The sequence below is a fragment of the Echiichthys vipera genome (genome assembly GCF_963691815.1).
Source record: "Echiichthys vipera genome assembly, chromosome: X".
NCBI classification, from domain to species: Eukaryota; Metazoa; Chordata; class Actinopteri; order Perciformes; family Trachinidae; genus Echiichthys; species Echiichthys vipera.
The window spans coordinates 46,862,022-46,879,241 of NC_139825.1; the positions used below are offsets into that span (position 1 = coordinate 46,862,022).

General features: G+C 43.7%; 1 protein-coding gene across 1 annotated transcript in view; it reads right to left on the bottom strand.

Annotated features, from left to right (window-relative positions):
- Positions 1–17,220, bottom strand: part of ptprt (protein tyrosine phosphatase receptor type T) — a gene marked incomplete at its 3' end in the record, with an annotated part of 451,455 nt that overhangs the window by 15,998 nt on the left and 418,237 nt on the right. The window contains exons 27-31 of the mRNA XM_083939813.1: positions 16,208–16,244; positions 15,621–15,718; positions 13,753–13,869; positions 4,385–4,539; positions 388–523 (exon numbers count right to left, since the gene is read on the bottom strand). Of these exons, the coding sequence (XP_083795939.1) occupies positions 388–523; positions 4,385–4,539; positions 13,753–13,869; positions 15,621–15,718; positions 16,208–16,244 (543 nt within the window). The remainder of the gene's footprint in view (positions 1–387; positions 524–4,384; positions 4,540–13,752; positions 13,870–15,620; positions 15,719–16,207; positions 16,245–17,220) is intronic.

The window sequence follows — 17,220 nt, forward strand, 5'->3', positions numbered from 1 at the left end:
GTGAGCTCTATTATTTAGGGAATGGTTAATATTGATAAGCTGATTGGGATGGATGATATAAGACTGCAAGAAGTACAGAGTACTCTCAATGTTTTTGCTCCTGCTGCTCATACTCCAACTACAGACAGAAGGATGGACAGCCAGATAAATATATGGATAGAAAGGTTCAGTGAAATAATTCTGTATATATTAGAGATATAGTGTAAGCAATGGGGTACATTTCAAAATTAGATCAAAAGCTTCTTGCTGAACACTTCCTGTCAATGACCATTAGCAACTGATGAGTGTGCAAAATGTTGCATCCTGAGCAGTGTCCCTTTTGCAAACTCGTGGTCGTCCAACAAAGGAATGTGTGAGTATATAGTTTATGTTAATGTGCACACCCACCTCTGTCTGGACCATGTTGACTCGTTGTGATCTCAGCTCTCGGATGCAGTTGAAAATGTCCACCACGCCTTCATTCTCTGCCATGTCCAACATGATGTCCACTGCAATGAAACAGCCTGTCCTCCCTGCACCGGCACTGAAGAGAGAGACACACAACCACAATATTGATGTCCTATTAAAGGTTGAATATGGAGAATGAGCAGAGCACTGCTATCTAGTGTCTCAAGATCGTAGTCGCAACAACAAAAAATAATTCCAGCGGTCAGGTTGCCAGGTTCTTCAGACCCGGCCCGGTAGCTACAGTAGACAGGAGTCTGCTTGAACCCATCCCTTCCGGCAAATTGCACCATTAAAACAAGTGTTGCAGAAGAGTTTGACTGACAGGTAGCGTCATTACAGCTAAGTAAACATCAAAGTGAGCTTAATGATCAAAGAGAAACGTAGCCATTAATGCACGCCTTTTAATGCCGTCAATCTCCTTTATCTCAGTCCGTCGAGTGAATGCTCGGCCTTTATTGGCTCTAATTTTTCCCTATCTCCAGTCACTCAGCTGCTGGGACAATAACACCCTCTTAACTGAGGCATTTCAGCCAGTGCCAGCCAACAGTAGTTGCGCCGACAACCCTGGCAACCAGCGATGCCCAACGCTATTGGCTGCTACAATTTACAATGTAAATATATATAAAAGCATGCTTTTATTTTTGAATCCTCATGCTATTTTTTTCTGGAAACACTTTAAAACTGTAAGAGTTGTCTGAAAGAAAAGCTCATGGCGTGAAACAAAGATGGAGTTGAGCATGAGGGTGGACTCTCTCTCTCTCGTCCTGTCTAACTCACACACACACACAAACATGTAAAGACTCTAATACTCCATCTCAGGTGTTAAGGTGGCACATCCTGAACAGTAATGCCTTGAAGGAAAAGACGGATGGAGGGACAGATGAGCAGATGGATGAAATAAGCAAGGAAGAGGAGGAGGGAGAGGGAGAGAGAGAGAGAGAGAGAGAGAGAGGGATCATGGTGGAAAGATGTTAGTGATTGGGAGTGATAGAAGTGGTTGTCACGGGGGAGAGATCAAGAAAGCAAAGGAGGCACGGATGGAGGGATGGAGAGGGAGGGGAGAAACCTATCTTTCACTTCTCAATCCCCCTGACACTTCCCAGAGACAGATTGTGAGGGAGGAAGAGAGAGAGAGAGAGAGGAAAAGAAGGACAGATAGAAAAAGAGGGAAAGGGAGGGAGCGCCTCAGCAGATTACCTGTCAACCTTTGTGATTAATGTTGAGACCAGAATACTGCTGGGCCTCTGTGTGTGTGTGCATGTGTGTATGTGTGTGTTTGAACGCCTCATGACACAGGCCAATAGCGTCAGAGTGCCCCCGGAAATTGGAAGTGACTGCCATAACTTCTTGCCTGTCTGTCCGCATACTTTTACTATAGCGGTTTGCGTGTCTGCTCACCTTCTTTGTGCGTCTGCTGTTTTCTTCCACTCTCTGCCTGTGTGCACACTTTCTTCATCTAAATGCCTGTCTGCCTTTGTCTCTGTGTGTCCTTGTCTTTAATATCGTTTTTTTGGTACTTTATTCCCTTCGTTATAACAAAAACTTAATTTCGGTTGTTTACATATTTAGTGTGAACATTTTTAATTTGTTTAAAATGCACAACACACAAAGTAAAACCCATCCTTACCTCCCTCTTCCCTCGCCGCCTGACCTTTTAGCCAGTCTGTTACCAGGTCATAGAGAACGCTATTGTGTATAAGGAAGTGTAACCCCACCACGACCACATTGGGCTCTGCGTTATCGCAACTCATCTCATCTTCATCCGCTTATCCGGGGTCGGGTTGTGGGGGCAGCAGCTTTAGCAGGGGACCCCAAACTTCCCTTTCCCGGGCCACATTAACCAGCTCTAACTGGGGGATCCTGAGGCGTTCCCAGGCCAGTGTGGAGATCTAATCTCTCCACCTGGTCCTGGGTCTTCCCCGAGGCCTCCTCCCAGCTGGACGTGCCTGGAACACCTCCCTAGGGAGGCGCCCAGGGTTCATCCTTACCAGATGATCCTGAACCACCTCAACTGGCTTGTTTTTTGTATTTCCTGTTTTTCTCTGTAGTGTTTTGTGTTTGTTTGTTAATATTATTAAACGTTTTTGTTTGTACTCTTACTTCGTGTCCGTGTCTGCATTGGGTCCACCATTTTGTGTGTTATCTCTGTACCATTCATGACAGTATATGTAATATGTGGAAAAAAGTTAAAAGTTAACGTTCAAGTTAAAAAGCCCTTTAAAAGTATAATGTGTCGAACATTTGGGAATGGTGACTCTATGGGTTGGTTTGGTTTATTTATTTATAAGACAAACAGGATCTAAGAGAAAACACGTGACAGTGACGAACACTTTTTTCCAGCATGGTCCCTGATCTACGACAGCCTAACCAGTTTGGGGTCCACCATGGTCCGCAATTGGTCACTCATTCAAAGTTGCGTTATCGTGGTACACCAAATGGAATACGTCCATTTTAAATGCCAATGTGAGTCATCTACTCCAGACCTTTTATTCATAGCTTGTCAGAGTGCTGACCTTTTAAAGCATGTTCCTGCTGACAACCTGGCCCCAGAGTTGAACCGTTAAGTCGCATAAAGAACAGAACATGGAGGTTAAAGATACTGTTGCCATGGAGATCTTTGAAGACATAAGAGTGTAGGAGGACAGTGAAACAAATAGTTAATTTTCTGATTTATTTTTTCTGACGCGGATTAAATGTTATAGAGTAAAGCCCTATTCGGATGGGATTACTTTAACGTGGGGTAACCACCATGTTTACCAGACGTTTGAGTCCTGTCTGAATGCGCTATGTCAGCAATTATCTCGAAGAATTTCAGTTAAAATTACGACGAATGGTCCGGAAAAAATCCCTCAGGTTAAACTAGCCCAATCCGAATACGCCCCTCTGGAAAACAGACGTTGATATTCCTTTATAGTCTGTTAACACTTAGTTTCCATATATTTTTGAGCATGGAGGCGCTTGAAGAAGCACTTTTATCACTTTTTGTTTTGATAATCGCTTCTGTCCATTAGTTCCGTGTTTAATTCAAGTTGTTTTTGTTTTATATGTTTTGTGATATCGGGAAGAAAGTGCCTAGAAGGTGAGTTAGACCTATAGTTTTGTGAAGAGCCACTGTGAAGCTCAGTGGCCTGACGCCAAAGTGGGCGAGGAGGTGGAGCTTAGGCAGGCTGATTTAATTCACCCGTTTAAATGGGAGACCTATATAATAATTAACACCTCGTACAGTTGTCAAGAAGAAGAAAATTAGCTACAGAATGCAGAACCGGCATTTTGTGGCAATCTATAAACATGTTAGTTTGAAGTGTTAACATGGAGGTGTATGGGGATTGACTTTTGGATCCAGCTTCAAGTTGCCATTTGAGGAACTGTATATTTGGCACTTCATTTTTCAGCCCCAGAGCTTGACACTTGATTTAAAGATTTAAAACCAAAACAACAGGCCCTGCTTAACCCTTTGCTCTCTGCCATACCTGTGAAAGGCAAGAGCCAAGAGCTATATAACAGAGTGCAGCCCCTTCGGTACAAAGACCGGGGCTGCACGGTGGTGTAGTGGTTAGCACTGTCGCCTCACAGCGAGAAGGTCCCAGGTTTGCATCCCGGCCTGGGCCTTTCTGTGTGGAGTTTGCATGTTCTACCCGTGAATGCGTGGGTTTTCTCCGGGTTCTCCGGTTTCCTCCCACAGTCCAAAGACGTGCAGGTGTTCAGTTCATTGATGACTCTACAAAATTGCCCGTAGGTGTGAATGGTTGTCCATCTCTGTTCGATTCTATGTGCCCTGCGATAGACTGGCGTCCTGTCCAGGGTGGACCCCGCCTCACGCCCAATGTCAGCTGGGATCGGCTCCAGCCCCCCCGCGACCCGACCCCCCGATAAGCGGTTGAAAATGAATGAATGTACAAAAAACGTGTGTACTTAATGTGTGCGACTGCGTTCTCACCTGCAGTGTGCCACGATAGGCCCAGCATCAGGCGGGTTGAGGAACTTGACCTGTCGTATGAAGCCAAGCAGTCCGGTGGCATAACAGGGAACGCCATGGTCGGGCCAGCTGGTGAAATGAAACTGACGGAGTTCACGGATCTCATGGTGACCCTTCTGGAGAAAAACAACGACACAGGAAACGTATTACACATCGGTTGAAATCTTACAGTGACAATTATTTCAGTGGTAATGAAAATGATGAATGATTTATGAGTAAAATGATTTACTTAAATTAAAATATAACGGAAGGACCTCCGTAATGCCAGAGCAGCCTATTACTCATCTTTAATAGAGGAGAATAAGAACAATCCTAGATTTCTTTTCAGCACTGTAGCCAGGCTGACAGAGAGCCACAGCTCTATTGAGCCATGTATTCCTATAACCCTCAGTAGTAACGACTTCATGACCTTCGTTAATGACAAAATTATAACTATTAGAGACAAAATCAACTCGACTGGCACCAATTTTTCTTCAAACCCCAAAACCTTAGAAACAACTATATGACCTAATATATTCTTAGACTGCTTTTCTACAGTTGACATTAACAAATAAACCACTACTATTAAGAAGTGTTACCTTTAGTTAGCACTCCTGTATTAGATATGATTAACATGTCTTTATCAGCAGGTTATGTACCACAAAGGACCTATCTCTGACTGACTCTGTCTTGTTTTACTAGATCTTAGTGCCTTCGACACTATTGACCATCGCATCCTGCTACAGAGACTGGAGCATCTCATTGGCATTAAAGGAACCGCATTAAGCTGGTTTAAGTCTTATTTATCTGATAGAAACACTCCAAACATTTTCATTGTTATGCTGATGATACACAATTATATTTGTTGATCAAACCAGAAGAAACCTATCAGTTAGAGTACCGTATTACCCGACTAGATCACTGCGCTCTGAGAATGCACGGCTACGTGTCGTTCCTAGAGTCTCCAAAAGTAAAAATGGAGGCAGAGCCTTCAGCTACCAAGCTCCTCTCCTTTGGAACAAACTCCCACATGTTATTCTGGAGGCAGACACTGTCTCCATATTTAAGAGTAGTCTTAAAACCTTCCTCTTTGATAAAGCTTACAGCTAGGGCTTATGAGCCCTTAGCTATGTTGCTATTTTTAAGCTGATTTTGTTCTGCTTAATGATGCTGCTATAGGCCTAGTCTGCCGGGGGATAATACTTTTCCTGATACTCTGAGCTTCTCCCCTCTCTGTCTGTATCCTTCATATTTCATCAATGCATGTTACTAATTCAACTTCTTCCCCAGAGTTGTTTGTGCTTTCTCTTCTCGCAGGTCTCTGCTGATGGTGGTGGTGCCTGCTGCCGTGGTCCTGCATGATGCTTCCTGCTACTCTTATAATCTATCACCTTGTTTCTACTGTTCTGCTGTATTAATAAGTCATATTCACATTACTATAGATATTATTATAGTTACTGGAAGTGTGTCTGTCTCTGTCTTTGTGTCTGCCTCTGTCTATCTGTCCGTCTTTTCTCTCTCTCTCTCCTTCTCTTCCTCTCTCCGGTGCAGACAGATGTGCGTCCTCCACAGAGCTGGGTCTGTCTGACGTTCCTGTCTGTTATAGTGAAGGTTTTCGTTGCCACCGTACTCTACGGGGGAATTGTTGGGTCTATGTAAATCATAAATAAGTCATAGAGTGTGGTCTTTACCTACTCCGTAAAGTGTCCTGAGATAACTCTTGTTATGATTTGGCACTATAAATAAAATTGAATTGAATTGAATTGAGTGGCAGGAAATTTTTCTTTGCCATTTTTTACTCTAGATATTGATGAATTCATGGGACTCACACATTTTATCATGGCCCTTTTGGGAGACAATGACAAGATGCTAAATCATGGTTCAGCAGCTTAATTTACAGCAGGGATTTCAGGAATCTAGGGGCCACTCTGCCTCTTTGGCTTCGAATGTAAAATAAATCGATCTAGTGGATATCAAGAAGGGACTTAGGGCCACTTCTGGGAACGAGAGACATGAAGACTTATCGTGGCCCATTTGCCTAATTTATATGGGGGATTTAAGGAAACTGATGGCCGTTTTGGCTCCACAAAAACAGATTTATTGATTTGAAGAATCTCATGATGGCCCTTTTGGGAAAGACTTACAGGGGGAAATGCCATGGTTCAATTAAGCTTCCTAATTTACACCGGTTTTAAACATTTGGCATTCATTTCAGCTCCTTCCTGTATGAATTTAAGGACATCACAAATACTTTAAGACATGTGAAACCTCTAAATTACTGTTTTCCTAAAACAGAAAATTGAATGTGCTCTCCTTAAACAAATGAGGTCTTGATGTCATTACATGACGTGCCAAAAAACATTCACTCCAACAGTGACATGGGCAGGAAAATGTTAAGCTGCAAAGAAATCTTTTTAAAGAACAAGTTGGAAAAAAATTGACTCCACATCATTTAGTGGGCCTCTTATTCGAGAGATACAGAAAGAGATATTTTTGGACATGGCAATGGAGATTATACAAAATTGAGAGCATCCGTGTGGCTGTCCACAGGATAGCATCTTGACATTTTTATAATGAACCGCTCGACAAATATAGAGGGCTGTTAAATGCTTTCCTGTCTAACAACGGGGATATTATTAAGAAGGTAAAGATGACATTCTGATGTTTAAAGATAGCAGTTAAGTCTTATAAAAGCGCGTCCCGGGCACACAGAAATAAAATTTTGGTGTGCTTGAAGCAGATAAAGACACAGAAGAACTTCTGCTCTGGTCCACAGATGCTGCACTGCATGATTGGAGCAACTTCTAAGTTACATTTATACTTTTTCTTTCTAAAGCTTTTATAAAGTACATTATTAAGGGCGCACTCACACTGTCCTTCCGCACCGAGCCAAAACCGGTTTTTCAGCTAAAGCCTAGTGCGTTTGACCAGTGTGAGTGCACCCGCTCCGAGCATAACTGCGACCAGCTGGCCGTCCACGGCCCGTCTGAGAGAGGTGGGCTTTTGTAGAGTGCGTTTGCACATGTACGAGCACGAGCGTGCGCACGTGTACGAGCACGATGCCTACGGCGGTTCTGACGTCCTTTATGTGCGCCTGTTCGGACATAGTAAATAGAAGGAGGGACCATGCACGGACATTTAACAACAACGACAATGGCGGCGAAAGGTTCACGTTGGTGTGATGCGGAGGTGGAGTGTTTACTGCAGATTTGGTCGATGAAAATATTCAAAAACAGTCGACAAGACGCACAAAAACTCAGAGGTCTACGGAAAGATCTGTAAACAAAGAGACGCATCGCGATGACGTCAATCAATGCGTGTGACGTGTTACGGCGTGATGACGTATGGTCAGCAAGAAGCATTGGCGCGAGGCCCAGGTAGTGTGAGTACAAACGGGCCTGGGGCGCGGGAGGAGAGGGAGGGGGGACAAGTACCCTAAAGCCCGGGGAGCGGTGCGGAAGGACAGTGTGAGTGCGCCCTTAATGTCCCTTTGTGGCATTTTTCTCACTAAACTATATAGATACAATGGCGTGAAAAAAGTATTTGCCCCTTACAGACTTCTTTAGTTCTTGTTTGTTTTGGTCACACATGTTTCAGATAACCTGAGTAAATTAATGATGACATGTATTAAGGGGGGGGAAAGCTATCCAATCCAACCTGGCCCTGGAACTGAATAAAACTGTTGTTATTGCAGCTCCCGTCCTTGCTCAGATAGACAAGGTTGTTTTTACATATGCTTTATGATAACATGAGAAGAAGAGATGACATAAGTAGGAGAAAGACAGGGAAAGATGCCAAGAAACAGACCTAGAGTGGGAAGGTGCAGAGGTCAGGGATAAGAGTTGTTGAGGGAATGAGAAAGGAAAAGTGATGGTGTGGGGATGGATGAAGAGATGTATGTGACAAAGAAAGAGGTTGAATTGAACGATAGAGCAGGGAGACATACATACAGAAAGCGCAGAGAGGAAAAAATAAAACCCAGGAAACCACAAGGTGATTTGATAACCTAACTCCCCATTGATTTGCTCTGTGGTGTTGAAATTACTTCTCTAAATCCATAAACGGCAGTCCAGCACAGCCAGCGCCTCATATACAAACAAAAACAAAACAAAGTGGAAGACGCTTTTCTTATGTTGGTTTGTTTAGATGTTTGCGCTGTCATTACAGTAAATATAACCAAGGCAACAACCGCCCTGTGTTATAATGTTACAGTTACTGTGGCAACATTAGTTCTGTTGTATGAAGTTAATATAACGAGGAAACTTATTTTAGAACTTTTTTTTTAATCTCCTGGTCGTTTGTTGAACTACTTCTGACACAATGAGACATAGGGCGCACTCACACTGTCCTTCCGCACCGCGCCCCGGGCTTTAGGGTACTTGTCCCCCCTCCCTCTCCCCCCGCGCCCCAGGCCCGTTTGTACTCACACTACCTGGGCCTCGGCGAAAGCTTCTTGCTGTCCATACGCCATCACGCCGTAACACGTCACACGTCACACCCATTGATTGACCCCATCGCGGTGCGTCGCTTTGTTTACAAATCTTTCCATAGAGTTTTTGTGCGTCTTGTCGACTGTTTTTTAATCTTTTCATCGACCAAATCTGCAGTAAACACTCCACCTCCGCATCACACCAACGTGAACCTTTCGCCGCCATTGTTGTTGTTGTTAAATGTCCGCGCATGGTCCCTCCTATTTTCTATGTCCGAACAGGCGCACATAAATGAAGTCAGAACCGCCGTAGGCATCGTGCTCGTGCTCGTACACGTGCAAACGTGCTCTACTAAAGCCCACCTCTCTCAGGCGGGCCGTGGACGGTTGCACTCACACTGGTCAAACGCACTAGGCTTAAGTTGAAAAAACGGTTTTGGCCCGGAGCGGAAGGACAGTGTGAGTGCGCCCTAAACTGCTAAAAAAATGTCTCAACTTGACTCAAGTTAGCTGACAATGTCGTCACAACAGCCAATTAGCTTGTAGCAAAGTCAGCTGGTCAAGTCAGTTACAAACTGTCTGCTGGTGGAAATGACCTTTGAGCTTTGGATGGTGGCTCAACAAGAGAGAAAGAGTGAAAGAGAAAGAGAGGGTCAAGGAATCCAGACAGTAAATGAGGAGAGGGAGCGCCACTATCGAGAACAAAGCGGTGAATCGGAAAGTTAACGTTATTTTCTCCTGTTCATCACTGCTAGGACTGCAGCTGTAGCAGGCATCTCACTATCACTGCCCATTATAAATTATATCCAGCTACAGAAAAGCCTGAAAAGAAGTTGGAAGTACTGAAAGTCATTGCTATGGAGATGATACACTGCCTTGTCTTCCTCGCAAGCTCCCACATCAAATGTGCCCTCCTTCGGTTAAGGTGCAGGCATTTTTTCCATTTTTTCTCTAAGACCATCTCTGACTTGAGGAGCTTCAGTTTTTTATTCACAGTCTGTAAACAAAGGCCAGGAACATGTGGGCCTCTGGCCTCAGTCTGACTCTGGACTGGACTCAGCGGGGTCCTCAGGTAACCTCTCTCATTGTGTGTCCAGGTGGGTTGGACCTGAAGTCAAAGGAGGCTGCGTTGAGGGCGGGGCCGGATGTTCTGATAGCTACATCGGGTCTGCTGACTGATCACCTTCACAACACGCCGAGCTTTGAGCTGACTCACATCGAGATCCTGATCCTGGACGAGGCAGACAGGTAAACCCTGACACCTGTGATCACAGAGGTGTCGCAGAAACCACGTATCAACCAACAAACAGCCGGTTTGTTCTGTTTCTCTCTCAGTTGGACGAGTACTTTGAGGAACAGATGAAGGAGATCATCAGGATGTGTTCCTACAACAGACAGACCATGTTGTTCTCCGCCACCATGACTGAGGAGGTGGGTCCTCAGGGGTCACATAAACCTTTGGTCCTTTTCTCCTGATATCAGACAGAACTAGTTACAGTTTCCATCTTCAGTCCTGACCTTTTATATGTGTTATGTGTTATTTCTCCCAATGCTTTTAATGTTTGAAGTTGCATTGGTGTAAACTGGTACACTGGTTTCAGGCCCTTGCAGACCTGAGCAGTAGTTGCAAGGTTCATCTTGTCTCATTGCAAATCTTTGGTCTGAACTGGACTTAAGATTGCAAACCATGCGGGAATATGGAGAATGGATAAAAATGAAAATGTTTCCTTACTTTTCTTACTTTAAAAACCTAATTTAGAACTGAATAATCACCATTTTGGTAACACCAACAGACCAACAGTGCTGTTTTTGGTCTGAATATCTGTGACTCAGATACCTCACACATGTCTGGATGTCCGCTAGCTGTAAAGTCCTGTACAACGATTTGTCTTTGAAGGCTCAGCTCAATCAAAATCTAATAAAAAATTACCCGGACCAGAGCTTTGTAGTAGTAGTAGTTATTCCCATGAGGCGATCACACCCTTAGGTGGTGCGGGTCCACTCAAAGTGGTAAACTCAAGTTAAATGAAAACAGGAAGTTCCTGTATTCGATCACATCCGCATGTGAACACAGTTATGGGGGCTTTAGGCATTGGTGCTTCAACCCACCTCAGGGAGGATTTCTCATGTTTGTCATGAACTGCCTGTTTTGCACATCTCTCAAGTCATCTGTCTTATATGAGAGTGCTGGTCCTCAAAGCTGTGTTTGTTTGCCTGCAGATTTGTGTACACTGCCAAGTCCTGCTGCCCTGTACAGCTTGGTCTCCACTTTGGCAGGCGATTGTTTGGTTTCTCCAGATCTGAGTGCAGTAGACCAGATTGCTCTTCTGCTGTTTAGGACATGGTACATCTGGTGAACTCAGTCCTTTTGCAGCTTCTTGTTGTGCTCTATAAATACTAAGAAAGTGTGTATAGTGCAAATTTTTCCAAAGATAAAAACAGGGCGCTGGTCTGCCAATGAGGAGCAGCCCCTTGAGGTTCAACCACAGCTGCCAACATGTTGCTACCCACTTACTTTATATGGTATGTTTTGAAAAAATGTCCAATTTCAAGAATAAAAGGACACTTTGAAGTGAAACCATTTTCAACTGGTGAGCAGAAACACACTTTACTTACTACTTCTCTCAAGCACAACTATTGTTTGACTGGATCTGACACGCAAACATAAATGTTTCTTGTGATGTGCATGTTTTTTCTTTTTGCATCTCTCTCTCTCCCTCTCTCTCACACTTTCTCACACGGACATTCACACAGATTTTCTCTTTCTTTGAGTCTCTCTGTCACCCTCTCTTCCTCATTGCTTGGTTAATCTCCTTGGACGTGCCATTTATAAACCTTTTTATTAAGATCCTGTTCTCATTATTCACTGCAATTAAAGCTATTTAACTGCAGTGCAGAGCCTGTATATATTCTCTCTCTCTCTCTCTTCCTCTCTTTCTGTTGGCCTCTGTATTTGTTCTTCAGGCACACACGCACACAAACACACAGAGATAGAGAGAGAGAGAGAGAGAGAGAGAGAGAGTCACATAACCTACTGTAGTTAAAAGATGGAAAATCTTGTATTTATAAGCGTGTTTTCTTTGAATTTTAGAGTAGTCGTGCACACACATATGCAGAGGTGGTATGGATTAATGGCTTGCTAAAGGAGCTGACAGCAAGGACTTGAAGGCTCGTCTTCATAAGCTGCTTTCGTACGAGTAGAGGGGGTAGGAAATCCAGGATGGAAAAAAGAGAGATAGACAGACATGTAGAAAGAGAGATAACAAACATAAGACACATGGGCAGGAATGAATATTAAAGATGGAGTATGTTTTACTGATTGAGGTGAAGTACCACCGTTGACTGTTCATGCATTTTAAGTCAACTGAGATTAATTAAAAATATAAGAACAAAAAATAGAAAGTTAAATGGGGGAGCAGTTGATACAATACAGAGAAGACAACATAAAAAAGGCACACGTCTCAGAAGATGTAAACAACGTAGTTTGGAAAATCAAAGATTTGGATCAGAGCCTTTTCTTTTTATTGTGAAGTGTGTTTCTGCTGTTTCTCATGATTCAATGTGCGGAGCCTTTGGAGAACTGCATCACAACAATGAGAGTACATTCTTCCACATGCACTTGTTTGTTCTCCTCTCAAATCCCTCCTGCCTGATTACAAGGCCCTTTCAAGCCTCCTCTTAAACAGTAAGAAACAAACAAGTAGCACTTCTCGCTCGCTTCAAATCCCCAATCCCACACTGGCTGTAATAGTTATCAAGATTTGGGGGTTTACAAAAAAGGGAAGTCGTAAGTAACATGATGGTAAGGGAGCAGCTAGAGAGCAAGAATTGTTGGCCAAATCTTGGTTTATTGGACTACTATGACCTGGAAATAAATTATTTCACCTTGCCTTTCAGGGCGTCCGTAATTTTGTGATCAGATGAGAAAAATCTTTAGAATCCAAATCGTTTGTGGAAGTTTAAATATGTTTCATGTATTTGTGAAAAAAAAAGGTTTCTCGCATGTATTCAATTTATTTACTATGTTTATGTTTTTGTTTGTTTGTTTTGATAACCCTAATTGCATGTTGGGGTAAGTATCCCTCAAGAATAAGTCACATTGTCAGCTTTAATGTCAGCGATGAGAACTCGTTTACCTTTTGGGCGGTGAATGTCGCCCTGTAGCTTTTGCCAAAAAACGATATGAGCAATGTGTAAATAAAGTGCTTTTTTGCACAGTGGGAAAACATTTTATCTTGGAGTTCAAGGCGATGTAGGTACTTTTTAACATGAGACACAGGGAGAAATATGTATGGTTATTATTTCTAAATAATTTTATGTATGATATTAAGATGTATGGGCGTCACGGTGCTGTGGTGGTTAGCACTGCACATCCTGGTTCGCATCGCGCCTGGGGCCCTTCTGTGTGGAGTTTGCATGTTCTCCCCGTGTCTGCGTGGGTTTTCTCTCCGGGTTCTCCGGTTTCCTCCCACAGTCCAAAGACGTGCAGGTGTTCGGTTCATTGATGACTCTAAATCACCCGTAGGTGTGAATGGTGGTCTGTCTCTGTTTGTCTCTATGTGCCCTGTGATAGACTGGCGTCCTGTCCAGGATTGGCTCCAGCCCCCCCGCGAAACCCTACCCCGGGATAAGCCGTTGAAGATGAATGATCACAGGCCCGAAATACACACATGCACAGAGAGGACCTATACATGCAATTAAGGAGAGATGTTAGAGCGAGGGGGCTGCCCAGGAGATGAACTGGCACCTCTCCAGCCACCAGTCCATGCTCCATACATGGTCCACACAGGGACTTGAACCAGCAACCCTACGGTTCCCAGCCAAGTCACCTATGGACTGAGCTACTGCCACCCCAAAGTAAGTATCCCTAAAGAATAAGTCACATTGTCAGCTTTAATGTCAGTGATGTCAACTCGTTTACCTTTTGGGCGGTGAATGTCCTTATGACGTATTCAGCCAGTGGTTCCGTTTCGATCAGTGTCACCTTGATGTCTCCATAAACCTCCGTCTCATCCGGCCAGTAACGCACACACTTCACCTGGAAATGACAATTTACATTCATACTACGTGGTTAAATAATCATTACATGCTGGTCATTATCACCCAATGAGCATTAACAGAGCGGGATGAAGCGAAGGTCAAGATGATCACAATGAATAATATAATAGACGAATAATATCAAGATTGCTCTCCTGCATAATACATTGCTACTGATATTAATTAGTTGACATTTGAAAGGTCTGATTTGAAAATTAATGGATAACACTGTAAAAAATAATTTTAAAAAGGCTGTGTAATACCACTTAAACTAAACTAAACTAGACTACACATCTGGATACAGATGTTTGGAGTCCTGGAAAAAATCGTCAGGCTTTCGTTCCAGTTATGTTGCTATTTCTTGGGCGGCTTACTTACTGCCCTCGTCACCTACGACATCGGATTGGTTTTAACATATGGTTTCAGGCTTTGGGAGACTGTCAAGAGTGTGACCATTGAACCAGCTGCTAAGACTTCCCAGAGTTAAACAAAATCAAAAATGGGGACAAAATCCATCGTCATATTCAGTTTCAAAGGAGAGCAGTAGCGTGATGACCTTATATCAGCACATTATGGGCGCACTCCGCACTCCGTCCCTCTGCACCGGGCCAAAACAGGTTTTACGGGTAAAGTCAAGTTTGTTTGACCAGTGTGAGTGCAACCGCTCCGCGCCTAGCTGCGGCCAGCTTGCTGTCCACGGCCCGTCTGATAGGGGTGGGCTTTTGTAGAGCGCGTTTGCACATGTAGAGCGTGCGTAAGTGTACGCGCGTGCGCACGTGTACGAGCACGAGGCCTACGGTGGTTCTGGCGTCATTTTATGTGCGCCTGTTCAGACATAGAAAAAAAAACGGACCATGCGCGGACATTTTACGAAAAAAACAATGGCGGTGAAAGGTTCACGTTGGTGTGATGCGGAGGTGGAGTGTTTACTGCAGATTTGGTCGGTGAAAAGATTCAAAAACAGTCGACAAGACGCACAAAAACTCAGAGGTCTACGGAAAGATTTGGAAGCAAAGCCACGCATCGCCATGACGTCATCAATGCGTGTGACGTGTTACGGTGTGATGACGTATAGGCAGCAAGAAGCATTCTCCGAGGCCCAGGTAGTGTGAGTACAAACGGGCCTGGAGGGGGGGACAAGGACCCTAAAGCACGGGGCGCGGTGCGGAAGGACAGTGTTAGTGCACCCTAAGTCCCCAGGGAGGAGGTCTTGTTGGATAGGGAATACCAAAGATTGATAGCAGTCAGCATTGTCTTCTTTATAGGCTTTAAAGTAATTCTGCTGCATTCGACTTTCTTAAGCTGATTTCTTAAAAGTATTTTTAAATGAATGCCATGGTTTTCATAACCAGGGTGGGGGATTCTCTCTCGCTCTAATCTCCAGCTAAACAAAAGCATTTTCTTTATCCATGCAGTGCAAACGAGGAACCAAGGATCCTAAACAATTAAAGGCACCGAAGTCACACAATAGCTACTAATTATACACTATGGAGAAGTACCCCATGTCCATAATTGTAATCATCTTCCATGTCTCTGACTTCAGTAGAAGTTTTCAGGTGTATACTTTTTAAAACTACTGTCAAACCTCTTCCCTAATTCTTGCATTTTATAAAACTTGATTTTTTGATGATTTTTTTGCCTGTAAATACATGAAATGCAATACCAATGACCATTAAATGACCGTTTTTCCCTACAGGTGTTAAGTCTCCCCATCAAACACACATTTTGTAATCTCTTGGACGACAGACTCACCCTGCCCACCTCCACCAGGTTGGTAACCATGACGATAGAGGCCGAGTTTTCCTGCCAGACCATCCTCCAGAAATCCCTCACTGTCTCCTGCATGGGCCCTGACACACACACACACGCACACACACACACACACACACACACACACACACACACACACACACACAATGAATATATAATCATGGAAATACACACAAACAGAGCACATGCACACAAGTGTTTGTATAAACATACTCATTAAGAACAACGTCATGTAAAATCAGCACAGATTTAACAAACACACCTATAACATGTACACATGAAAGGAGAGGCACACATGCACACACGCACACACACACACACACACACACACACTATCAATCCCAGATAGTGGTTAGGGGGTTTGAGGTAATGGGGTCTTAAATTTGTCAGGGGGATTTTATACGGTGGTTTAGATTTAGGAGGTTGTGGTAATAGCCTTCCAGCCCGAAAGGACGACATTTACCAGGTGGCTCCTACACACACACACACACACACACACACACACACACACACACACGCACACACACACACAGTGCTCTCATACACACTCATCATGTCAGTTTAATTACCTTGTGTGGCGATGTAATGTCTGGGTCTATGGTACCCCTGTGAGAAAGAAAAAAGTAAAGCATAAAAAAAAAATCGCTCCATAATTTCGTCATCTCCATATTTTTCTTTTCATATTCTTTATTTTCCTCCAAACTTTCCTCATTTTCTCTATTTACGTATGCTTCCACATGTCCCCGTCTCCGGTCTTTCGCCTTTTCTAAGGCTATCCCTTTATTTGTGGATTTGCAGGTGGGTGAAATATTAAAATTGCAATTCAAAATCAACTTTGCAGCACTTCCTTTTCTCCCGTGTCAATATTGCCTTGCAAATCTCTTCATCAATACTTCCCCTTCTTACTTTGTTAGTTTGTCTCATTTGATGTGTAACAGTTGTTGTGGAAATGGATTCTTCAATAGAGATCAACAAACAGGATCAGCTTTTTCTCCGTGAGCCTGTGAATATTCTCATTCGTCCAGGTCATCGTTACCCTTAAAGCAATTTCAGTCAAAAGCAACTGGACTTGGTTATTTGTCTAGGAAGACGTTTCACCTCTCATCCAAGAGGCTTCATCAGTTCATGTACGCATCTGACCAGGCTGGGACTGGACCAGGACCAGGACCAGGACCAGGCTGGGACTGGACCAGGACCAGGACCAGGACCAGGCTGGGACTGGACCAACTAACTGGTGTGAGGTCCAGGTATTTAACCTCTCAACTTTCTCTGTGGTTTATTTTGCCAAAGTATTTTCCTCTGCAGACAAAAATACGTTCACCCCTGCATCCTCACAAGTTAGAGTCTAGTAGGAATGACCACCAGTCTTTTAGGGGAAAGGACAGGACGCGATAATGACAGGACGCGCTAAGCCTTGGTTGGGTGACGTCTTTAGACCAAACAGAAACGCGCCTTAGACATTCTGAACCTCTCTCATCACAAGGTCTCTAACACAGGGTACAGATGCACACATATGCCAATACACCATCATGAGTTTGTTATTTGCATTATCCATTAAGAAGGTGAGACAGAGGAGACACTG